The sequence below is a fragment of the Oryx dammah genome, unplaced genomic scaffold (assembly GCF_014754425.2).
Source record: "Oryx dammah isolate SB20612 unplaced genomic scaffold, SCBI_Odam_1.1 HiC_scaffold_24, whole genome shotgun sequence".
Classification (NCBI taxonomy): Eukaryota; Metazoa; Chordata; class Mammalia; order Artiodactyla; family Bovidae; genus Oryx; species Oryx dammah.
Genome location: NW_024070208.1, coordinates 27,925,868 through 27,952,850, shown reverse-complemented (window position 1 = coordinate 27,952,850; position 26,983 = coordinate 27,925,868). Strand labels below are relative to the sequence as shown.

The 26,983-nt window shown below is 41.5% G+C and overlaps 1 protein-coding gene across 6 annotated transcripts in view; it reads right to left on the bottom strand.

The window, feature by feature from the left end:
• Positions 1-26,983, bottom strand: part of STARD13 (StAR related lipid transfer domain containing 13) — a 403,121-nt gene that overhangs the window by 37,047 nt on the left and 339,091 nt on the right. For all 6 annotated transcript variants that reach the window (XM_040267096.1, XM_040267094.1, XM_040267098.1 and 3 more), the window contains 3 exons: positions 23,803-23,874; positions 21,031-21,112; positions 1,118-1,181 (listed from right to left, as the gene is read on the bottom strand). In XM_040267096.1, coding sequence (XP_040123030.1) covers positions 1,118-1,181; positions 21,031-21,112; positions 23,803-23,874 — 218 coding nt within the window. The remainder of the gene's footprint in view (positions 1-1,117; positions 1,182-21,030; positions 21,113-23,802; positions 23,875-26,983) is intronic.

Sequence of the window (26,983 nt, the reverse complement as noted above, 5' to 3'; positions counted from 1 at the left end):
GAAATTCAGGCTAAAGTTATTTTTAAAGATTTGGTTACTCGGGAGTGACTTAAAATCCATGGGCTGTAATGACTTCTCTGTGTAGACCAGAATAAAGAACACTTTCTTACAACTCAGGGATGTTTTCTCTGCTTCTTCAAAATATAGTGCAGCTTGACTTGTTACATACAGAAGATGTGAAATGAAAAATGTAGCTAACGATTTTAATTCTGAATTTCCTAAAAGGATCAATTCAGTGAGAAAGAGGTCTTTCAGCACAGTGGTTATGGGCCTCAGTTCTGGAGTCAGACACACCTGAAGTTGAAACCCTGCTCCTCCACCAGCTAATAGATCACAGGCAAGGGACTTGGCCAGTTCAGGTTTTATTTTCCTTCTCTAGAAAACAGAGACCCTCTGCCACAATGCATGAAATGCCATAACGTAGCTTGTGGAAAACAGTTAAGTCTCTATAAAGTATAACTTTGTTTCAGAACTGAAATCGCCAGCCTTACTCCTACAGAGGGAAAACTGCCTGCAAAGTCCTATAAGAGAGAAGCAGTGTAGTGACTCGGGAAACTGAAGGATGTTCCCTGTGACTAGAGAAAAGGGCAAGGGTGAGAATGCAGAGATGGGGCGAGTTCTGAATCCTCTTGTTACCCTCTCCCTCCACCTGCTCAACCATGATGAAATGAACCAGCCTGACAATGAACACGTCCTGAACTGCACTTGAAATAAAATGCCATAGGAAAGAATGAAGCAGAAGACACCTGGCATGACCCACCCCATAGATTCTGGTCTGCATTCTCTTGATCTACAAATCACTAGAGAATTTGAGTCTAATATGGAGTGGATATTTACAGCTAAACAAACTTCTGAAAGATTATCATAAACAAGGCATTTTACGTTTGTATGCAAACCCTCTGATCAAAACTGAAGCAAAGTGAAACGGATGTTAGCCTAGGTTCCTATCGGGCTTATTCATGATGCTTAAGATAAGACGAGATATTTGGAGAATAAACACATAGACGGTCAGTCATTTCAGAATTTTGGTTAGGTTTGTGTTGTTTTTAATTTGTGAATGCAGCTTGTCCTGCTGGTATAGCCATGGTCTTAATAAGGTATAGTAAGTTGTACCTACCTTTTTCCTTTGGAAGTTCACATCAAGTTTCATTGAGGCACACTTGTTCAACGTATTTAGTCGTCTAAAAAGAAAGAAAAATGTGATCATTGCTATCACTAATGAACCTAAATCTTTCCAGTTTGATGAGTCTCATCGGTTGCCAGTGAAGCTGAAAGTGCAGAAACAACCAATCACATCCCAAGAAAGGACTCTACCAAGAGATGGTACATGATAAAGGTTTCCCTTTTGTTCTCCAGCCTCCAGACCTGAGAGGACCTTCCATGAAGCTTACCAATCCCTGCTGCTTCCCTTTCCATCATTCTTGGAACCCATGGGAAGTAATTTTAAGCCATATTTTCACCAGCCCCTCATTTCATCTGCCACTTTGACCTTCTCTCCAGCCTATCCTGCTAATTCCCAAATTTGGATCAACTCAACCATCTCTCGTCTCTCTTGCTCTTGTGTATAAATGGGAAAAGAACTCACATTATAGTGCTGAATTATATATGCCATGAACTGAATTGTGTCCCTCCCCAAACTCACAGTTTGAAGCTCTAAACCCCAATGTGACTGTGTTTGGAATACGAAATGATTAAGGTTAAATGAAGTCATAAGGTAGAGCCTTAATCCAATAGAATTAATGTCTTTAAAGGAAGAGACTGATTCAGTGGACATGAACTTGGGCAAACTCCGGGAGATGGCGAGGGACAGGGAAGCCTGGCATGCTTCAGTCCATGGGGCTACAAAAAGTCAGACACGACTTGGTGACTGAACAAAGGATGAGACACCAGAGCACTCCCTCCCTCTCTCTCAATCAGCCATGGGAGGACATGGCAAGAAGGTGGCTGTCTGCAAGCTAGGAAGAGTCCTCAACAGAAACCAAACCTCACTGGCACCTTGATCTTGGACTTCCCAGCCTCCAGAACTGTGAGAAAATAAACTTCTGTTGTTTAAGGCACCCAGTCTGTGGTATTTTGTTTTAGCAGTCAGTGATGACTAGCACACAGCAGTAATTACATTTTGAAATTCTCCCTCAGCTGGGCTCCTCAAATCGCTACCCAGCATTTATTTCATTTTTTTTTCTCTCTGTAGGCATTCATTCTCAGATCATGAAAAATATCACAATTCCTCAACAGACCATTGCCAGTCAGCTTAAGTCATTAATTATTTTAACAGTTCTTTCCTTCATCATAAGAAATGTTCATATTCTTTTTAAAAAATATTTTTCTTTATTTATTTGACTGTATGGCATGCAAACTCTCAGTCGTAGCATGAGGGATCTAGTTCCCTGACTAGGGATTGAACCCAGGTTCCCAGCATTGGGAGCGTGGAGTCTTAGCCACTGTACCACCAGGGAAGCCCAAGATGTTCATACTCTTTTTCAAAGCTAACGCTTTATCATGTGTTTGACTATAACATCCACCACATCGTCTGGGTTCTTTTTACTCTGCATAGGAATAAAGAGATATCAGCTCTTAAAATAAACTAGATTCTGATGATGGTTATCTTCTTTCTCTAGCCTGGACACCCCACCTGAGCTCCAGAGCTACATTTTAAGCTACTGACTAGTCTCATTCATCAGGGGGGGTCCTCCTGGCTCTTCAAACTCACCGATGAAAACTGAACTCACTGTATTCTCTTCAAAACCTGCTCTTCCTGTTTAAAGTCTTGTCTTGATTAACAGCATCACCAGTAAGTCAAGTCATCTAAGCTAGAAAACAGTCATCTGCCTGTTAATTAGACCTCCATGATGTCTTTGAATTTTGCCTCTTCTGGGTCGTACTCAGTCCCTTCTCATCTTTTACTTAGAGTCAGGAGACAGACAGCCTGTTAAATTGCTTTCACTAATGCTTCACACTGAAACTAGTTCTTTTTGTCAGTTTCTTATCGTGATATTTACTTAACATATTTAATAACTATCCTCATTTTCAGCTATCTCCAGCTTACCCACTTATTAGACATTCATTAGTGTCAACTATGACAGGCAGTTATGGACTAGAAGCTGATCACCTAGTCTGAAGCTATCTTCTGCAGGTCCTTTGCTCCTGTACCTGACAGCCAGTTCCAAATGTGTTAAGGTCTCTACCTAAGAACTAAAAGTGTTATCTGAGGTGCATTATGTACAGTTGATCTTTGAACAACATAGGTTTGAACAGTGTGGGTTCACTCAAACACATTTTTTTTCAATAAATATACTAGACGGACTTTTGCGGTGGTCCTGAGGCTAAGACTCCATGCTCCCAATGCAGGGGGCCCGGGTTCGATCCCTGGTCAGGGAACAAGATCCTACATGTCACAACTAAAGATCCTGCATGCTGCAACTCAGATCTGGTGGAGCCAAATGAATAAACAAATAGGAATTTTTTTTTGAGATTTGCAATATTTTTAAAAAAGCTTGCAGACGAACCAACACAGTACTGAAGTAGAAGAACAATGTTGGAGAATTGACACTACCCAACTTTTAGACTCACCAAAAAGCTATAGTAATCAAGACAGTATGATAGTGGTGAAAGAAGAGACAAATCATCAGTGGAATAGAATACAGAGCCCAGAAATAGACCCACACAAATATAGCTAACTAATCTTTGACAAAGGAGTAAAGGCAACACAATGGAGAAGAGATAGGTTTTCAACAAACAACGCTGAAAAAACTGTATATTCACATGCAAAAAAAGTCAGTCTAGACACAGATCTTATACGCATCACATAAATTAACTCAAAACGGATCACAGATCTAAATGTAAGCACAAAACTGTAACACTCCCAGAAGATAACATAGGAGAATATCTAAATGACCTTAGGTTTAGTGATGACTTTCTAGATACAACTTCAAAGGCATAATCTATGAAATAAATACTTGACAAATTGGATTTCATTAAATTAAAAACTTCTGCTCTGTGAAAGACACTGTCCAATGTATGAAAGGATATGCCATAGATGTGGAGAAACTATTCATAACAATCACATCTGATAAAGGACTGTTATCTAAAAAATACAAAAAATAACTCTTAAAATCAAAATAATAAAACAATCCAATTTAAAAAAACAGACAAAAATCAGGATACCTCACCAAAACAAGATACACTGGTCACAAATAAGCATATGAAAAATGCTCCACGTCATACATCATTACAAACTTGCAAATTAAAACAACCGTGAGATACCATAACATGCCTATTAGAATGACAACATTCTAAAATATTGGTATTACCAAATGCAGCCCAGGATGAGGAGTGACAGAAACTCTCATTCACTGCTGGTGGGAGTGCAAAATGGTACAGCCCCGTTGGAAGACAGTTTGGCAGTTTCTTATAAAACTAAACATCTTCTTACTATACATTCCAGTAGTTGCACTCCTAGCTATTTACTCAAAGAGTTGAAAACTTATTGCACACAAAAACTTGCACAGGAATTATTTTTTAATCCATAAAGATAAATATTATATTTCTAAAGGACATATATACTTAAAATATAAAACAATGTGACCAAACTTTTGCAGCCAACATGTCCACAATAGCAATGGGTGTGAGGTGCTACTGCACAGGGATGTTTATAGCAGCTTTATTCTTAATTGCCAAGACTTGGAAGTGACCAAGAGGTTCTTCAGTAGGTGAACCGATAAACTGTGATACATCCAGACAACGGAATGTTATTCAGTGCTAAAGAAATGAGCCATCAACCCAAAAGGGACAGGGAGGAACCTTAAATGCATATTACCAAATGGAAGAAGCCAGTCTGAAAGGCTACATACTATATGCTTCCAACTGTATGGCATTCTGAAAGAGGCAAAACAGTAAAAAGATCAGTCAGTATAGGGACAGTAAAAAGATCAGTGGTTACTATTGGTTAGGAGGGAGAGAGGAATCACAGGATGGACAGAAAGGGTAGAGGATTGTTAGAGCAGTGAAACATTCCGTATGATACTATAATGGTGGATACATGACACTATACATTTGTCAAAACCCATAAAATGTATAAGACTGAGGGTGAAGCCTAATGCAAACTATAGACTTTGGGTGGCAATGATGTGTCAATGCAGGTTCACAGCTGTGAGGTGTCACTTGGGTGGGGGATGTTAATGGTGGGAGAGGCTGTGTATATGTGGGTACAGGTGGCAGATGAGAACTCTCCATACTTTGTGCTTAATTTTGCTGTGTATCTAAAACTTCTCTAAAAATAAAACCTATTATTTAAAAATGTAATCTTTGTTTTATTCATTTAAGAGTCATTTTATTTCTTGGAGTTTGAAATTACTGATGTAAAGTCATCTGCATTTCTTTTGCTCTGAATCTACTTTCTTATTAGTACTCAATTCTATCTACAAAGTTGCCATGATTAAAGACATCTTAGAAATTCTGGATATAGTTTCAAATACCATATGCGCAACTATTCGGTTCTTCCTCTCACGACGGATACATTTATCCAATCATCATGCCATATGCTTTCAATAACTTATAATTTTATTTGTCAGTTATACCTCAATAAAGCTGAAAAAAACCCAACTGATTTTTTAAGCTGGGAACAAAAGACAAAGAGGGAAAACATTCTTTACGGTGATCTGAGACTAGGCAGACATTCCTAGCATGGTGTAGCATCAGTCTGTATTTATCTTCTATAACGTAAACAATGGCTAGACTCTCCAAGAATACAAAATGGAGAAAACACACACCCTGGAGAGATGGAGATGCCTCTTTAAGGACTGGCTGCTTCAGGTAAAAGAACATGTCATGTAACAGAAGGATTCAGAGCCCTTTATCAAAACCACCATAAATTCTGCTATGACGATAGCCAGGCTGCATTTAGGACAAATATTAGCATCAGTATTTGTTTCCCTCAAACTTAATGATGGGGCTTCCTAGGTGATTCAGTGGTTCCGAATCAGTGTTAAGTTCAGAATCAGTGCTAAGTGAATCAGTGTCCAGCCAATGCAGGAGACGTGGGTTGCACCCCTGGGTCGGGAAGATCCCCGGGAGGAAGCAGTGGCAACCCGCTCCTGTAATCTTGCCTGGGAAATCCCACGGACAGAGGAGCCTGGAGGGCTACAGTCCCTGAGGTCGCAAAGAATTGGACAGACTGAGCAACTAAACAACAAACAACAAAAACCACTCAATGATAAGTAACATAAAACCCTTCAGAAAACCTGAGTTGGTCTGTCACTGGTGGCCTGGAAAACTATCCCTGCATGAACAGGAATTAGAAAAGGTGTTTTCTTTGCTGCATGAACAGTGTGTCTTCCACTGGATTAGAGCCTCTTTTGAGAGGAACAATAATTTATTCTTCTCATCCACCTAAAACCTAGCAGGAAATTTTATACATGATAGTCTCTGTAGGTTTTTCTTTTAAACTGAACATACTTTGTTTACATTGGTCCAATCAGCGACTGGCTTTAGTCACAATAGACCTTGTGTATTCAGAAGAGCAGATTTATTCTCCCCACTGAATATGACAGGCTGAGAGCCACACCTCATTTGCATCTCTAACGCCCAGCACAGGCACTGGTTCAGAGAGAATCCACTGGGTAAATGTTTGCTAAGGAAATACTAGAACCTGGCAGGCTCTGGGGACCGACTGGCCTGACCTCTTTTATTTTCAAATGAGGAGACTAAGGCTCTGAGAGAAAACCCTTGCTCAGGGGAACCATGCATCAGCCAGACAGCTGGACTTCGCCCTGTCCAGAGATTTCTCCGCTCCAGCCTCCTCAAGGAGGATCCAGGAGGCCTGGGAGATGACAACCTATGACCTGGACCTTGCACAGGCTGGTCAGTAAATGATAGTTTCCTTCCCCTTGCTACATTTTCCATGGAAAGAGGAAACCCATGATGCGTATTGAAGCTGTGCAGCTTGTGCTTTGGGCAAACTGGATTTACGTGTTGACACAAGCAAAGCAGTTTGACCCTTTCAGACGGACCGCCCACAATGTCCATGGCTACCAGAACCTGTTAATTTCTACTGTTGTCTTCAGAAGGCTTTAGAAGGGTTCATACATTAGTAAAGGAGAAACAGTCAGAAGTCTCATCTTAAAAGTGAAACTTGAAGTTCTGGAGGGAAAGTCAACAGGAAGAGAAGAAGCTGAGATATGACCATCTGACAGTGGGCAGCACGTTCCAGGAACAAGTCGAGGGGCTGGGAAGGCAGAGGTGACCAGATGTGGTCCCTGCCTGTGGGGATCTCACACTCCTGAGTGGGATATAAATATGATGAACAAAAGGAAAAGCAATTAACTCTCAGGACGCAGAAGGACAAAGCCTCCCAGAGGAGGCAGTATTTGAGCAAGGCGATAAAGGACTGAGAGAAATTCACTGCGCAGATGAAAAGGACTACAGGCAAAGCCAGCAGTCATTAACTGGAGCGCTCTAGTCTCGGAACTGCAAGGATGTGAGCAGGAATCACTGGCAGGATGAGCAGGGGCCGGATCATGAAGAACCAAAATGAAGATGTTAGAGCAATCTGCAGCAAAGGGGAGCTACTGAAGGAGTTAGGAAAGTAATGTAATGCCACTGCACGCCGGAGACAAAACTGGGGGCAGGATGGAGACGGAACTGCAGAACAGTGGGTGCAAGACAGTTACCAGTTTAGGTGAGAGATGGCAAAGAGGAGCAGAGGGGAGTGGGAGCAGATGAAGACTTGGCCGCTGACGTAGATGTGTGGGGGCTGGGGAGAAATACAGGGTGACTTCTGGGTTTCAGGCTTTTGTCAATGTGCCTGTGTCAATTAACAGGGAAAACCATGAAGTAGGGAGAGGCCAGGAACTGGGATTCAGGGAAGAGACATGAGGTCATGTTGGGATGCCTTGTGACATCCAGACCCACTTCGGAATGATCAGCAAGTATAGGATATACACAGAGGATACATAATTATTAAACCAATCTTCCAGGGAGAATTCAGCGCCCTGAAAACTGCTATGCTCAAGGCCTGCGTGGAGCAGGAGGAGGTGGGCTGGGGGAAGGTGTAGTCAGAGATATGAGAGGTCAATGGAATCAGCTCAAAGTGGTCCTGGAAGCCACAGAAGGAGCATTACAGAGAGAAGGGAGCAGTTGGTTCATTGTATCAAATATTTAAGAGTAAGTGATACAAAACATAAAATATGCCTCTTGAGTTAGCAGTCATCGCAGGCAGCGGCTTTGGAGAAGCCTGAGTAGAGGGCTGAGCTGTGAGTGATTGCCGTGAAGTGTTGCTCTGGAGGAGAGAGATTTAGGGCATTTGAGGAGAAAATGAATAATTGATTGCCACACAATATCCTGTCACAGGTAGAAGCGTTAAAATAATTCGTGAACTGACAGGTTATTTTCTTCCAGGTTCCAGTGCAATTTAACAAACATGTATTGAATTCCTGCCCGGCACATGGCCGTCCAGCACCGGGAGCCCATGATGAACCGAATGAGATGCGGTTCCTAGCAGTGAGCACTGTGGAGCCTGGAGGGTGTCCCGCGCCTGCCCAGCTGAACACATGTGGCAGTGGGGCCAGTGCGCAGCGAGCTGTGCCCAGGCTGCCCTGACTGATAGGACACCTGGGAAGGGAAGGAGGGAAAGGCAGGCAGGGTGCTTGCTGGGGGCGAGGGGACCAGAGGGAGATGGGGAGGGTGGTCGGGGCCCCGTCTGAGCGGTGTCCCACGCGGTGACTGTGACAGAGCCTGAGAGGCCCTCTGCACTTGGCGCATATACGGGAGAAGAGGCGCCCTTTCCTTCTCTTAGATGCATGTTTTACCTTTAAACCACCAGACTCTAGATTGCTCAGGAAGTCTTCTGTGCTGACTTAATGGTCAGTTTCCTGGGCTATTTTTCTAATATTCCTTCCAAAAGCTCAAGAGGAATAACAGGCAGGGCTGTGGGTTCATCTCTGACGTGCTGATTCTGATTAAAGCTGCAGCCTGAACTTCTCACCCTCCTCGCCAGGGTCAGAGGTGAAAGGTCTCCAGCCCCGTCTGTTGAGGAGTGCCCTGGGCGTGGCTCTCAGAGACAGTTGAGAACAAGTCACCTGGTCCAGGGCTCAGAGGTGAGCGCCCCTGGGAGCAGCGGTTCCTCCTTGCAGGGTCTGGGAAAGGTCCCCTTTCTGTCTGGGGGTTCACAGAACAGACTCTGCAGAGCAGGGTGGAGAGCTCTGCCACACACGCGTGTCTGCTGTGTTCTCAGCCAGGGCGAGGCTTTTCAAAACCACAGGCCATCCAGCGGGACGGCTTTCTGGTGTCTAAGGGGAAACAAAGGTGTCACCGGAAGTTGCAAGGGGCTGTCCCCCAGGCCACAGCTGAGCCAGGGGAGGCCACGCCTCCCCCTTGCTGAGCTGTTCACTCTGGCTGTTCTTCTAGCAAATGGCCCTGGGGCAACAGAAATGCTGGCTCCTCTTCCAGCCCATAACCCCACAAACTGGCCCTGGATATCAGTGGAGGTGTGGGAGAGGGATGGTAAAGCGTGGACTGACCTTGCTATGTGACGCCGTTCAAGGGCGAGAGGATGTATACATGTGGCACTGTATGAGTTGCATAATATATATTTTTAATCGACTTGCAGTTGACAGACAACATCAGATAAGTTTAAGGTGTATGACATAATGATTTGATACTTGAAATGATCATCATCATAAGTTTAACGTCCATCACCACACATAGTTACTATCTTTTTTTTTCCTGTGATGAGAATTCTTAAGACTTACTCTTTCAGCAACTTTCAAATATGCAATACAGTATTGTTAACTATAGTCACCATGCTGTACATTGCATCCTCAGAAAATAATCTGAAATCAGTAATAGCCTCTAATGACGAGAGTTTGGGGGAAGAGTGCAAGCTCCCTCCGCAAACTGATCGGGGACATTAGCCACAGTGGCCCGCAGGTAAAGAGCTAAAAACAAAAGAAGAGGGGCCGCACAGGTGGCGCTAGGGCAAAGAATCCACCTGCCGATGCAGGAGATGGAAGAGACGTGAGTTCCACCCCTGCGTAGGGAAGATCCCCGGGAGGAGGAAATGGCAACTCACTCCAGTATTCTTGTCTGGAAAATCCCATGGACAGAGGAGCCTGGCGGGTGACAGTCCATGGAGTCACAAGCAGCCAGGCACGACTGAGCGACTAAGCACACAAAAACAAAAGAACAGGTTTTCTTGGACTTCTTCAGTTTGTGGATTTCAAAGTTTAAACTCACGTATGCCTGTACTAGAGAAGTCAGATGGGGTGTCCTTAGCTTTTTAACTTTTCACAAAAATTGCATCTAATCCAGATAAAATTTCTCCAGTGAGAATTAGTCCGGGTTGAAGCAAAGGTCATACCAGAGATTTCTGAGAAAATTGAAAGAAAGAAAAACCCCTGGGAGGAACTGGGTGGGAAGAAACATTCACTCCCAGGTGCCTAGGGGCATCTCTCGGCTCCTCCCCCACCTGCCCTATAGACGTGGGGTCCCCCTTGGCCAGCCCCGGCCCTCTTCTCCTCTCTTTACTGTCTCACTCTCAGGGCCTCATGCCTTTCGTGCGTGGATGACATTGCATCTCTGTCTCAAGCTGAGGGCCTGTCCAGCTCCAGACCCACATGCCCGGCTGCACACTCGACACCTTCACTGGCACCTCCAGGCGCCTCAGCTCATCACCCCTTCCCCCACCTCAAACCCTGGCTGGACTCCTCTCGTTTCCTCGGCTGTTTCCTGACTCAAGGAAAGGCGTCACCACCATACAGCTGCTCAAACCTGGAGGAATCTGGTGCCCCTGAACTCCGAACAACAGCAATAATAATAGTACCTGTTATTCATAGGTACTGGTGAGAATAAAATGAAGTCAATGTCAAGAACTTAGTATGCTAGTCAGTGCACAGTAAACACTCCCAAAAGGATAGCCATGGTCATCTATTTTTTATGTGGCAAAGCAAGGAATTTTTAAAAAATATTGCTAATGTTTTTTACATAATGCAATACAAATAGCTAAACACACACATATATAGAGAGAGATATAAACTCCTTCTTTAGTCCTGCTGTTCTACTTTGTAGCTTCTTGGGTGTCCTTCCTAAAGTTATTTTGAGTAGATGGTTGGAAAAGTTTATATAAGAGAACATTAAAAAATATAAAGATCAATTTTTAATATAAATTTTTACACTTACATATGAAATCCCTACCTTTGACCTTTCTATATCTGTACTTGTCTTGGCCACCCTCATTCTATATAGACTACCTTGGTGTGAGGTTTGTGATGGAAAGTGGGGGTGGGGATGAAGATGCCTTTTCTGCACATTAAATTAGTCAAATAAAAGAAACAAAAGTGAAAGTTCAAAATAACCACATCAAAATTTCATGTGTTCTTGTCTGGGTAATTCCTACTGGCCTTTTAGGGTCATTTTTCCAGGAAGCTGTCTCTAAAATGCTCTCGCCCTTAGCTCTCCTGCACCTGTACTTATAGTGATCACACCATTTGTCCATGTAAGTCAGAGTTTACTCAATTCTCCACCTAGGTACTATGGGCATTTGGGGACAGATAATTCCTTGTTGTTGGGGGTACACTGTGCCTTGTGGGAGGGAGCAGCATGTCTGGCCTCCACTCATTAGATGCCAGTAGTATCACTACAGTTGTGACAAGCAAAAATATTCCCAGGCCTGAAGACAGGATCAAATGGTGCCCCCACCTCGGACTGAGAACCACAGCACTGGACTGAGACTTCAGGTGAAAATTCTGTCTTATTTGTCTCCATAGCAAAGTAAGGCCCTCAAGACACAGCCTTGATGAAGTGACCTTAAGGAAGAGATGACACAGTTCCACTACTCTCCACAGTGAATAAGTTCTAAACTCTTCACAAGAGAACAGAGTGTGCTTTAAACTCTTACTCTAATGATTATTATTTTTAAAAGTTGAGGTCCATGATGGTACAAATGCAATCAGAATTTCTAACCTTGGGACTTACAAGTTAAATTCGGAAAAATCACAAGGCAACATAGACATCTTGGGAAGAATTACCTTTAAAGGAAGAAATTAAAAACAAAACAAAAAACACTCCAAATCGTGTTTCACAAAAAGACCTAAGCTTTCTTTGGAAAATGCCAGAAGCAGGCTGTGTGGCTTTGAATCCTAGCACTGCTATTTACGAGCCATAAATGGGCAAGTTATTTCATACCTCTGTGCCTCTATTTCCTCATTTGTAAGATGGGAATGATATTACAGTCTATCTTATAAGATTATTATGGGAATTTAATGAGTAAATATTTATAAAATGCTTAGAGGAGTGCTTGCCAAGCACTTTGTGGCTTATTTATTTATTTATACTTTGGCTGTTTTGGGTGCTCAGATGCGAGGGCTTCTCTTGGGGAGCTCAGGCTCTAGAGCGTGTGGGGCCCATAGTTGCAATGCACAGGCTTAGCTGCTCTGAGCTATGTGGGATCTTAGTTCCTCGATCTGGAGTTGAGCCTATCTATTGCGTTGGAAGGAAGATTCTTAATCACTGGACTACCAAGGAATTCTCCAGCACTTTGTGTTTTGAAGAAATGAAATCACTGCTTATTGGGATTTGTATTTAACTTATAGAGTTAGAATTTCAAAGGTGAAAGTGACCGTGAATATTATGTAATCATCTATATCCTCCTCCTCATGATTTGTCTGTGGTTTCAGTTCAGGTAAGTGTCACAAATTATTATGTGTCATAACACACAATACGGGCTTCCCCGGTGGCTCAGATGGTAAAGGAGCTGCCTGCAATGCAAGAGACCTGAGTTCGATCCCTGAGTAGGGAAGATCACCTGCAAAAGGGAAAGGCTACACAAGCCAGTGTTCTAGGCTGGAGAATCCCCATGGACAGAGGAGCCTAGTGGGCTACAGTCCATGGGGTCACAAGGAGTCGGACATGACTGAGCGACTAAGCACAGCACAGAAACACAATATATAAAATATTGTACATTTTATATGATATTCTTAAAGAGAAAATTTTAAAGTACACTATCAATTTTCATAAAACTACTATTATTTAAAATTATTAATGTTATTTAATTTACTCAAATCAAATGGCATGGCTTTGTGTGTAGAGGTAAACTGTAAAAATCATTTTTGTTGGCACTCTCTGGCACAGTCTCCCTTGTCCCACATGATATGCATTGCCATTAGATGTTCTTTTAAATGCAAAGGGCAGTGACAGATGAACTGTAACCTTATCAATTCCACATCTTCATGAAACAGCACTGAGCAAGATGAATACCTTTGTTTTATACATGTTATAATGAGTATTTATTAACAGCATAAGTTAGGCAGATCTAACATTAAATTATAAATTCAGAGATCATCTTGGGCATCAAAGCTCTATGTTATTAACAGCAGTCTGAACAAATACCCCCAACCAAAATGCTAACAGAACATGCTACTTCTGGAAAATCTCATTTGGGAGCTTTTGTGTGCTGCATTTTGCCTTAAAGGTGACAAACCTAGCAAGGTATTGTGATACCTTGGCTATGCCTACATTCTGATACTGTTAACAATTTCCATTAGCTCATCCAGCTATTTTAGATTTGCAATTAGCTTTTCATTACTCACAAGGGAAATTATTTTTCAATTAAAAATTCAATCAAAAACCATCAAAACAGAATTATAATGTGGTTGCCAAGATAGCAGAGACTGCACTACTATTCTGACTGGCAGTAACAGATATTTACAGACTCCTCTGTGCACTGGTGCTGGCAAGAGTTGCAGAAGCAATGGTGAGGGCTGATCACCATTCTGGAGGTTCACACCTTCACTAAAGACAGCAAACCTGTCTGGTTGCCAAGACCTGCAAATGACAGCCACACACCCACATATACCCCGTCAGGCACGAGCCCTCCCTGTCAGCAACGTCCTTACTACCATCTATAATTTTTTTATAAATCTATAAAAGGCTAACACTACTCAACAACTCTCAAAGTGTAAATGGGGACCCAGGACATTAATTATCTGGCAGGACGTTAACTATCTGTCCATACATGAGAGAAACATTCAGAAAACCAAAGGTGAATAAAATTCTTGTGGGTAACATTTACAGTAGGAGACCTTCAGCCCTCTGGTCTCTGTTTATCTACCTGGCAGAAGATACCCACCCTCTGGCTATGGTTCTCTGCTCCCTTTAGGATTCTGCATTGGCTCAGCATTTCAAATACGCATGAGAAATGTGGGGCTCACAAAGTTTTAAAAATAAAACACGAGACCAGCTCCATCACTGTGTCTGCACTGCACGAGGAAGAAAACGAATAAAATCACAACCTCTTACTGCTCTCTAGGCAGCAATCGTAACACACCATATAAGTGGTTGAGTGTCTAATTAACCACTCATCAAACTCAAAATTTTAAAAGTGCTGTCACTCCCCTCAGGCTGGAAGTCTTCCTTCTGCCTGCTTTCAGGAAATCTGTGTCTTGAAGGAATTCATAAGGAAGGCAAGGAAATTCCGTGTGTGTTCCTTTAGCCAACCTATCTCCATCTCTGCCTTCCTATTCCACTGGTGTCCTCTGAGCCACCTGCTGAGACTGCTCCTTAGGCCTCTGCTCTATCAACTGCTCCTAAGCCCTGAGAATCTCAGCTCACACACTGCCAGCCAAACGCTTTCCTTATATCATAAGGACGACACAGGTGCCCTAAGAATTACTCCAATGACAACAGCCTCCTGCCACTCTAATGCAAGCTGAGCCCTTATCAAGGGCACTGTGGTATCTGGCGTCATTGCATCCCTGCTCAGTCCCTCAGTCGTGTCCGACTCTTTGTGACCCCATGGGCTGCAGCCCACCAGGCTCCTCTGTCCGTGGGATTCTCCAGGCAAGAATACTGGAGTGGGGTGCCATTGCCTTCTCCGGGGAGTCTTCCTGACCCAGGGACTGAACCCACCTCTCCTGCATCTCCTTCATGACACATGGATTCTTTACCACTAGCGTCACCTGGGAAGCCCTCTACAATAGAAGGCTTTCGGAATTTTCTGGCTGACAGCTATTATTATTCACAACTTTATATCTTGAAATGATTCCTGTACTGGCTAATCTATAACACGTCTGAAAGGCATGTTTTTTTTTAAGGAGGCTTCAATGGAAAAGTCCAGAACTTAGTCAAGGGACCTTAGATCACACGCAGCAGTGAGCAGATACGGATTTATCACCCACATGTTTGACACTTAAAGTGTGGTCCACTCAGCCACATACATCATCAAATGAACAGAACTGCACATTTAGAAGCAATGTTCACTCCTGCAATCCTGAGTTAAAAACATGTAACAGAATTTGTATTCTTGGTTTATAATGTAATCTTTGATTTATATTTCACAATATAAATTTAAGAATCTATGTGTAAATTACTAGAACTAATGAGTAATTTTAGAAAGACTGCAGAATACAAATGAACAATACCATATATATAAGCAGTGAATAATAGGAGACTGAAATGATAAGAAAAACCCAGCACCTCAAAACATGAAATTCTTAGGTACCTTCAAGTATGTATATTACCCATACGCTGAAAATGACAAGTCAGGGTTAAAAAGAAAGAAATCAAAGGAGACCTAAATAAATAGGACTGTGTGTATGAATCAAAACACTTGTCTGTTAAGATATCAATTATCCCCAAATTGATCTATTGAGTCAACACAATCCAAATCAATACTCCAGAGGATTTTAAAAACAGATATCCATGAATGGTTTCTAAATTTATATGGAAAGGCAGAGGATCTAGAATAGACAAAATAATCCTTGCAAAGAAGAACAAAGTTGGAGGACTTATACTATTGGATTCCAAGACATATACAAAGCTAAGTAATCAAGCACCATATTGATAAAAGAATAGATACATGGATAAATGGAACAGAATAGAAAGTCTAGAAACAGACTCATGCACATATGGTCAATTGATTTACAATATAAGTAGAAAGGCAATTCAATGAGGAAAGTATAGGCTTTTCAACATGGGGGTCAACCAATGGGATACTGATAAGCAAAAATATGAATTTTGATCCATACTTTGTACCTTATAAAAAATTAATGGATCATCACCTTACACATAAAACACAAAACTGAAATTTCTAGAAGAAAAACAAAGGAGAAAATAGTGACCTTATGTTAGACAATATTTCTTATGTGTGACATTGAAAACATGAAAAAAATTAATAAATTTGACTCCAATAAAACTTAAAACTTCTTTGAAAGACATTGTTAAGAGATTGAAAAAAACAAGTTACATGCTGGCAGGACATTTCAAAACTCAGTAAAAAAACAAACAACCAAATTTTAAAAACGAGCAAAAGACTTGAACAGACAAAAGAAGATATATCTTACAAAAGAAGATATAGCTTACAAAAGAAGATATATGAATGGCAAAGAAGCACAAGAAAAGACATTCAGCATCATTATTCATTAAGAACATGCAAGTTTAAACCATGACAAGGAAACACTAGACACTTATTAGAATGCTTAAAAACAGAACTAAACAAAACCAAACATACCAAGTACTGGCAAAGATGTGGAGCAACAGAAGTTCTCATACATCATTGGTGATAATACAAAATGGTATGGTCACTTTGGAAATGTTTGGTGGGTTTCTTAAGAAGTTAAAATATACTTATCAAATACACCCCAAAGCCCCATTCCTAATAAATTACTCAAAATAAATTAAAACTTATGTTTATACAAAAACTTGAATATGAATGTTTATAAGGGCTATATAATCACCCAGAAAGAAAAGAAAGAAAGTGGAGTCGCTCAGTTGTATCCGACTCTTGTGCAGCCCACCAGGCTCTTCCGTCCATGGGATTTTCCAAGCAAGACTACTGGAGTGGGCTGCCATTTCCTTCTCCAGGGGATCTTCCCAACCCAGGGACTGAACCCAGGGACTGGACCCAGGTCTCCTGCACTGCAGACAGGCGCTTTACCATCTGAGCCACCAGGGAAGCCCATATAATCACTCAAAGTGGTGACAACTCAAATATTCATTTGGTGAATGGACAAACTGCAGTAGCATATCCACACAATGGAAGACTATGATTGATACACACAGCACAGATGAATCTTAGGTGTCTTAAGTAAAACGAAGCCAGACTCAAGAGCCTACATACTGTTTGATTTCACTTACATAGCATTCTGGAAAAGGCAAACACTAGGCACAAAAACCAGATTAGTGGTTGCCAGGAGTTGGAAGCAGGGGTAGAAATTGACGACAAAGGTGGACCAGGGAGTATTTCAGGTGATAAAGCTGTTTTATATCTTGGTTGTGGTGGTGACTACATGATTGTAGGCATTTCTCAAAACTCAAAGAACTGAAAATAGTGAATTTTACTTCAGATATATACAGAACACCTTGACTCAAAGAAGATATAGGTTTAAAAATTCAATTGAGATGATTTTAAATTGAATTTAAAATTTTAATTGCATAGATTTCATTTATATGTGGAATCTAAAAAACAAAATAAATAACTAAATAGAGTCAAAGATACAGAAAGCAAACAGGTTGCCAGATGGGAGGGGTGGAAGGAGGAGAGATACAGGTGAGGAAGATAAAGGGGTGCAAATCTTCATTTACAAAATAAATGAGTCACAGGTATAAAATGTACAGTGTGGGGAACAGAGTTAATAATTATGTAATATCTTTGTATAGTGATAGATGACAACCAAACTTACTATGGCGATCATTTTGAAGTGTATAGAAATATAGAATACCAGGAACTAACATAGTGTTGTAGGGCTAATATTTCAAAGACAAACAAACAAACTTACAGAAAAAAAAATCAGATTTGTGGCAACCTGAGGTGGGAGGAAGGGGCAACTAAATCAAGTGGTCAAAAGGTACAAACTTCCAGTTATACGATAAATAAGTCATAGAGATGTAAGGTACAAAATGATAAAGATAATATACACTGCTGTGTGTTTTGCATCTGAAAGTTAAGGAAGTAATTCCTAAGAGTTTTCATCACAAGGAAAAAAAGGTTTTCTTTTTTCTACTTCGTTAGTTTTATATCTATATGAGATGATAAATGTTCACTAAATCGATTATAAATATTTCATCATGTATGTAAGTCTAATCATGCTGTACACCTTAAACATAAACAGTGCTATATGTCAATTATATCTCAATGAAACTGGGTGAAAAACAACAAAAGGCATAATTTGACAATCAAGTAAACATAAGTATGTGAGAAAATGCAATTGGGAAAAAGATAATTAATGCAATACAATTAGCAATAAGAAATATTTCTTTTAAAAGTGCCAAGTGGCTTCTCTGGTGGTCCAGCTGTTAAGAATCCACCTTGCAATGTAAGGGACACGGGTTTGATCCCTGATCTGGGAAGATCCCATACGCCATGGGGCAATTAAGCCCCTGCACCACAACTACCAAGCCTGTGCTCTAGAGCCTGCAACCCACAGCTACTGAGCCCGCAGGCTGCAACTACCGAAGCCCGAGCACCTGGAGCCTGTGATCCTCAACAAGAGAAGCCACCGCAATGAGAAACCTGCCCACGGCAACGAAGAGTAGCCCTCGTTCACGGCAATTAGAGAGAAGCCCGCACAGCAATGAAGACCTAGCACAGCCAATAAACAAATAAACCTTTTTTAAAAATGTCAACTGATTAGTAAAAATACTCTTGGTTAAAACTAAGAGGGAAAACTCAGGATGAGGTGCTGGTGGAATAGTTCTGAGGTGCATGAGGGCTTGGGGTGTGCATCAGACATCCTGAGGAGAAAACACTGCTTTTCCAATTCATTGCCTTTAAAGAATTACAACAAAACTATCCAATCCTCTTATAAATGCTCACAAATGGCATTCTGTGCTTGTTTGTTTTCAAGTCCAAATAGCCCATCCCTGCAGTCTGTGATTTGAAGAGTTCTCTTCTCTTCACCCACATAAGCAAACCCACAGCAATGCTTTCCTTGAACGTTCAGAGACCATTTCCCAACATGACTCTATTTTCTCTTCATATAGCAACCCTAGAGAAAGCAGCTATGAACACAGAAATATAAATATATGTCTGAAGGCAATGGCACCCCACTCCAGGACTCTTGCCTGGAAAATCCCATGGATGGAGGAGCCTGGAGGGCTGCAGTCCATGGGGTCGTGAAGAGTCGGACATGACTGAGAGACTTCACTTTCACTTTTCACTTTCTTGCATTGGAGAAGGAAATGGCAACCCACGCCAGTGTTCTTGCCTGGAGAATCCCAGGGACAGGGGAGCCTGGTGGGCTGCCGTCTGTGGGATTGCACAGAGTTGGACACGACTGAAGCAACTTAGCAGCAAAGAATCAGCAAGCCTATGATTATTTCACAGTATTCTTTTTTTTTTAATTTATTTATTTTTTATTTTACTTTACAATTCTGTATTGGTTTTGCCATACATTGACATGAATCCACCACAGGTGTACATGCGTTCCCAAACCTGAACCCCCCTCCCACCCTCCTCCCCACAACATCTCTCTGGGTCATCCCCGCGTACCAGCCCCAAGCGTGCCATATCCTGCATCAGACATAGACTGGCAATTCGATTCTTACATGATATTATACATGTTTCAATACCATTCTCCCAAGTCATCTCACCCTCTCCCTCTCCCACTGAGTCCAAAAGTCCGTTATACACATCTGTGTCTTTTTTGCTGTCCTGCATACAGGGTCATCATTGCCATCTTTCTAAATTCCATATATATGTGTTAGTATACTGTATTGGTGTTTTTCTTTCTGGCTTACTTCACTCTGTATAATTGGCTCCAGTTTCATCCATCTCATCAGAACTGATTCAAATGTATTCTTTTTAATGGCTGAGTAATACTCCATTGTGTATATGTACCACAGTTTTCTTATCCATTCATCTGCTGATGGACATCTAGGTTGTTTCCATGTCCTGGCTATTATAAACAATGCTGCGATGAACATTGGGGTACATGTGTCTCTTTCAATTCTGGTTTCCTCAGTGTGTATGTCCAGCAGTGGGATTGCTGGGTCATAAGGTAGTTCTATTTGCAATTTTTTAAGGAATCTCCACACTGTTCTCCATAGTATTTCACAGTATTCTAACATATATTTGTCTCTCCTATCTTGACAAAAGTTTCCTCATCACTACTTTCTTCTTAAACTGCTATCTTTTGTATGTCAAATGCAGAATGTATGAGAAAAAACATTGGACTACAAGTGACGAAAACTTGTTTAAGGTCAGTTCAACCCATTACTAGCTCTGTAGCCTTGGAAAAATGACTTGCCTCCTGAAGCTAATATTTATTTCCAGCTCTGACTTCTCTCCAGGGCTTTAGTTAAAAAACTTCCAAGCTAATTCCTACAGACACACATGACCTCTCATGCACATTTAATTGTTCAGAGATATTTGATTGCCTTGGCATCTTTCATTATTACTCAAATTACAATTGTTTTATTTGTTCATGTATGCGTCAATTCTTCAATTAGATTTCTTCAACCAGATTATATATTCTTTGAGGGAAGGGAATTATTCATATATACATCTTTGTCTCCTTTTATCACCTATCACATACTGAAGGTGTAAATTATTTCTGAAAGCAGATATAATTACTTGAGCTTACATATTTCAGTTTGCTGATATAATCATTTGTCTTAAAAAAATACAACTAAGCTTGACATACTCATGGAGTTTAACAAGGCCTTCTCTGACCATTCATATTCTGGTCCCTCATGCTTCCTCCTCCCAATAACCCACTCACACTCCATCACTATCTATAGCCTCAGCTTGTTTTACATTTTTAAAAATAGAATTTAACACTCTCTGAGATAATCTCTTCTCCTCTCTTTTTCTCTCACTCGCCTTCTCTTTGACTCAATCTGTAGTCTGAAGCTTCATACTAGAACTCAAATTCCATGAAACCAGGGACTGATCATGCTCACAGTAAGACACTTATAGCCTGGCATACAGTAGGCATTCAATAAGGACTTACTGAATTGTTGTTGAACTCACCCCTTAATACAGTGACAACTATTATAGACATTTAACAATTGAAAGAAACAAAAATATTTCACATGATTTACCTGTAAAGAGGTTCTACAAGGTCCTTTTCAAGAAAATCATGATCGTTCTTGACAGCCACAATGTTGATGGGAAATTGTGAATCTGAAAGAGAGACAACGGAGTTTATGAGGCTTGTTTTATCTGAATCAGCAACGATATCTTCAGGCCACCACATTTCTGTACTCATGGCTAATCTTAACTGCAGTTACTCCCCACTGACGGGTGTGTTGGTAATATTTAGAGAGCAGGATGCTTACTTTAACCCCAATAAATGTTTTTAAGGATACAAAAAAGCGTGCAATATGAAAATAACCAAGTGCTTAACCTTGGATAGGATTGCTAAATGCCTGTATTTTTATCCATGCATGCGTCAGTTGCTCAGCCTTATCTGATTCTTTATGACCCCACTGTCCATGGGATTTTTCAGGCAAGAATACTAGAGTGAATTGCCATTTTCCTCCTTCAGGAGATCTTCCCAACCCAGGGACTGAACCCGAGTCTCCTATGTCTCCTGTATTTCAGGTGTATTCTTTACCTGTTTATAGCTCATCAGTATCATAGGCATTTGCCTGCATGGAGAACTTCTACACTCTCACCATCTACCTAAGGTGGAGGTTGCTGACTTCTCTCCTGATCAGTTCATGAGATACTGATCAGGATAGAAGTTTGGCAGATTTCTTTTTTGAAGTTTCCAAAAATACCTGCAGCTCAATGGTCTCAAGTATTTTATTTTGTAGCAAAACCTTTTTCTTTTTTTAAAAAAATATTTATTTATTTATTTTTGGCTGTGTTGGCTCTTAGTTGCAGTGAGTAGGCCTCTTTCTAGTTGTGGCAAACAGGTTCTAGAGTGCACAGGCTAAGTAGTTGTGGTCACAGGCTTAGTTGCATGTAGGATCTTAGTTCCCGGACCAGGGATTGAACCCTTGTCCCCTGCAATGGAAGGTGGATTGGTAACCACTGGTCCACCGGTCCACCAGAGGAGTCTCTGTAGCAAAATCCTGTTCCAAACTTGTAACTTATCTGTAAAAGTATTTGTTCTAATTTTTATTACATTTATAAAAGGCATATGATGACTGGGATTTTAATTCTGACTCTTCCATCTTATAATCTTGTAAAAGTCACTTAACCTTTTTGGGCCTCTCTTTCATAATCAGTGAGTCGGTAGTGGAGGGTGGGAATAATGGTTGCTTAGACCAAAACTGTAAGACCCTCCTTCTTGTCTAAAAGGCTATGATTTTATGAAAGTTTTTATCAGAAACTCTAGACCTCAAAGCACCCTCACAGATATGCTCTCTTTTATCCTCAAAGAATTTAACAGAGAGAAGTAGGCTTTTTTAAAATAGAAAACAGAGCTTCTAGGTGAGTAGGTGTGATTCACCAGTGAGTAAAAGTTAACTTTGTTGATTCTTTCCATCCCAGGTGAATTTTATGCTGTCAGAAACTATATTGTTTAGTGTACTAGATATGTTCTATTGAGCCCTACAGATCCATGCTCCACTCTTCTGTAACCCGGTTTGTGCCCAGGACCAGCTGTGTGGATGGCATTCAGTGGGGTCCATGTCCACCGCCTTATTTTGTTTGGCCAATGGGAAGCCCCAGCTGGAGATGGAGGGAGGAGGGAGTGTGACATCAGTGCATTGCCTTCCTGGGTCTTCTCCAGGGGAGCTGTCGTCACAGCTGTGTCCTCTACTCCTAAGCCTGATCTGAGATCCTCTCTCCTTCTGGGTTCTGGCATCTCACCTTCTGTTTATGGCTTTGGGCCTAGGGTACAAGCTTTGGGCTGCTACAAGCTTCGGGCTCCTGAACTGTTCCTCGTGGTCTCCTAAGCCCTGCTCACACCTCCATCATGAACACTTTTAGGAATAAGACCTCCACAGATTGTCCTGAGTGTGCCATTGCTCACTGCTGGGATCCTGACTAATTCATGATACATTAGGACTCTCCAAGAAGGAGATAACTCTAGGTATAGGCAAGATATGGGGCTTCCCAGGTGACATGGTGGTAAAAAAAAATCCACCTACTAACGCAGGAGACACAAGAGATGTAGGTTCTATCCTTGGGTCAGGAAGATCCCGTGGAGTAAGATGTGGCAACCTGCTCCAGCATTCTTGCCTGGAAAATTTCGTGGACAGAGGAGACTGGTGGGTTACAGTCCATGGAGTTGCAAAGAGTGGGAAATCACTAAGTGACTGAGCAGTGCATATAAGTAAGATATAGGAGAATAAGTTTATTAACTGTCAATGAAAACATCAATGGAACAAAGTATGATGCTAGCAATAAAAACATTTTACTTTCAAAACCCTGAAAAATAACATCTGATCCATGTCACGTCTTGAACATTTTCATGTGAGATAAAAATCTCAAGATAAATTAGCTTTGTTATTTCTAAGAAATTTATCAACAATTCATTTATTGTACTTTCAAGAAAACTGAGAGCAGTGATTAAAAAAAACAAGAAAGAGGATAGGGAGGAAGTGCAGAAAAAAAGCTGCTGCTGGCAGAACACTGGAAGGAAAAGGCAGAGCTGTGATTGGTGGTAAAGACGTGAGACGCAGAAAGTGAGAAGCAACAGAAAAGAAAGGAGAAACAGGCAAGGGCAGAAGGTGAAGCAGTCTCAGGAAGCGACCCCAATTCCTAAACTGGCATCAGTTTACGTCCTGGGCATTGCAAAGGCAGGAGGAAGGAGAAAGCCAGGAAAACATGGTTGAGAAAAGACTTGGAAGTCAAAAAGCACCACAGGACAAATTTTGAATTTATTCTCTTTATAAAGAGAGAAGAAAAGCCCAACCTACCCTCGTATAGCTGAGCGTACTGCGGGAAGCCAGCAGCGCGGAGCCAGTCACATGCTTCCTTCGCCTCGATTTCTGAAAAACACAAGAAAAGGAGACACGTTGAGTCTCAGACCACCCACTGGCCTCTACCTCCTCAATCAATAGGAACTGGTGGGCACTGTGAAGGTTATTACAAAGCAAAATTGTTCTCCTAAGTCTGTACAAGTAGCCTACTCAGAAATGGGTGTAAAATGAGCAGGCATCACAAAGGTACTTGTTTCATGTCTGCTAAGATTATCTTCAATGTCAATCTATAAGTATTTGGATAATAGCAAAACCACAGACTACAGAACTGAGGCTACAGGCTGAAACTACAGGCTAAGTTTCAGGCAGGGAAAAATGTCTTATTTATAACCTAGGGAACCCGAGGACTAGGGAGAAGGAGGAAGTACTTCCTTAGGTTCTTTTTTTTTTTTTTTTAACTTTCAGAGATAAAGCTAAGACTATTTATCCTACATTCCTTTATTCTTTTACTCTGGGGATAATGAAAGAATGAATACAACTGGGCAGGCTTGTGAAAATGCATTTTCTCATGAAGAAATGTGTTACAAAAATCCAATGTTTTATTATTGCTTTAGTTTTACTAATGCTTTAATTCCAAATGCCTTGTAATAAGATGTTCGTTCATCAGGCACATTCGAATGATTTCAAGCTGCAGAGTGCAGCAGGCAAGAGTGAAGCTGATTATCTGGAAAGGAGACAGGTGTTTGATGGGGCTGCTAGAATCTTCGAGAGCCAGCCTCAAACAGTTGATATGTCCTTTGGGGGACCAGTTTTGGTGTGGACATTCCAAGAGTGCACAGGACCACCTGCCTGGAGAACTTTGGAGGGAGATGGGAGAGTCTCCAGTATGTGAACCAGGTCACTTTTTGACCTTCTGAATCCTGGATCATTTCCCAACCACAACTCTTAGATAAATACGAATGCAAGGGAAAAAGAAGTTCATCTGTCAGAAGTCTAGGTTCTCCAAACAAAATTAAACAGCTGATTATAACAGGTCTCTACCCAGGCCTCTTTCTCTGCTGTTGGGAGGGAGCCCGGTCAGGTCATTGCATTTTCATTTACTCTGACGTTCATTTCTCCCTGTAGCCAAAGTTGGAGAGTACAGGGTGTTCTTAGGTCGCTGCACTGAAACAGTCCATGCTAGCATCAGCAGTGGGCCAGAGACTGCAGTCTACATTGAAAGCTCAGTGTCTATGCAGCATGATGTTCAATGTGACAGCTATCCGATCCATGTTAGGAAAACAGAACAAAGGCCAGATCATCCACAGGCTCCAAGGGAAGAGCAAAAACCTATAGGCCCACTGATTTGGTTGGACATGGGTTGAGATATGTCATTAAATTCAGGGAGACACAGCGTGCTGTGGCCCCCATGCCAGAGTCCCTGCTTCTTTTGGCATCCTCTAAGCCCTCACCATTTGAGAGACTGACAATTTCTAAATCTTGAGTTTTTTTCTCTGACATAAGGATTTTTTACATAATTACTGCCAGCACCGACCAAATAGGTACACATTCCTGCCTTGTACATATTATTCAGAATTATCTGGGGAACCAAGCTGGAAACAAAAGCTCCAGAAAGCTTTTCTATGAGGAGGGGTGAGCCCCATGACTGCAGTTCAAAATGAATTGGCTGGATTGTACTGTATTGGCTAACTTGGGTTTTCCCTTTGAAAGGTATAAAGGGCAATTATTGTAAGTCTCCAAAGTTGTATTTAGGACTCATTTCAGAGTCCTTGGGCTTCCCTGATGGTTCAGATGGTAAAGAATCTGCTTGCAATGTGTGAGACCCAGGTTCAATCCCTGGATTGGGAAGATCCCCTGGAGAAGGAGATGGCAACCCATTCCAGTATTCTTGCCTGGGAAGTCCCATGGACAGAGGAGCCTGGTGGGCTACAGTCCATAGAGTCGAAAAGAGTCAGACACAACTTAGCAACTAACACACACTGAGAGTCCTTATGCGAAGGCTTCCACTTTGACAACCACCCAAGTATTCCAGGGGAAAGAGAACACACACATTCTAACTGTTACATGGAGAAAATGTGATTACTCTTGGTCAAAGATAGGCTGCTGCCTTCTAAATTTTCAAGCTTCAGATTTGCTTTCTTCTTCAATATACCACACTACCTACTGATGAGAAAATACCTGATTTCTAGACATGCTCTAAACAGTCATGAGTCAGCAAGTCTCAGAGAGGAAGCACAAAATTCTGTTACACCAACTAGCTGAATAGCATGCCTTTTCCTACTTTATTTTTGCTTTTACTGTCATTGAAATGCAGTGTTAAGCAGAAGAGCCCCAGAGAGACAGACCATTAAGAATAAATGGGGGAGACTTGGAACGCAGGAGCTCTGCTACACAGGAAGCTCAAAGAGGAGCAGGAAGTGAGCTCGTAAAAGAGCACAAACTCCACTGGATGCTGGATAAGAAGGACAGAGAGCTGGGGGAGAGGTGGGCATCAGGGGTCCTCACAGAAAGACTCTCTTTGGGGCTGAGACTCTGGTTGGGCAGAGGAACAGGGCTTGGGCTAGCCCGGGAGATTTTATTTAAAAGGCTCTCTACATAACTTTGTTCTGTTTTTTCATAAGAGCAACACAGATAATGAACCGAAACTCTACCTATATGTAAACATGAATAATCAAATCTTAATCAGAACCCAGTTAAATAAACTGATTTTTTTCAATGGATAGACATTTTGTTTTAAGTTTTCCAGGCAAACAATAGAAAATTGCAATTAGTAAATAATGAGAAGAAGCCATGTCCCAGTCATGATGGATACCTCCCCCCAACCATCACTTCCCATACCCAACTTGCTGTTCTATATCTGGAATATCTTCCAAACACATTCCCCCTACTTTTGATATTTTCTGGGTTTTGTTTGCTTGTTTGTTTGTTTTTCAAATACTTCAGTTGTGTGCAAGGCATGTGGGATATTAGTTCCCTGACCAGAGATTGAACCCAAGATCCCTGCATTGTCAGTGTGAAGTCTTAACCACTGGACCACCAGGAAATCCCAACTTTGATATTTCAGTGTAAGGGCATAACACACTCTTGTTTACCACCAAAGCAAACAAACAAACAAAAATGGAGCATAATTAACCACTATCAAAGATGATTTTGCCCATCAAGTTGGAGAAAACAGACA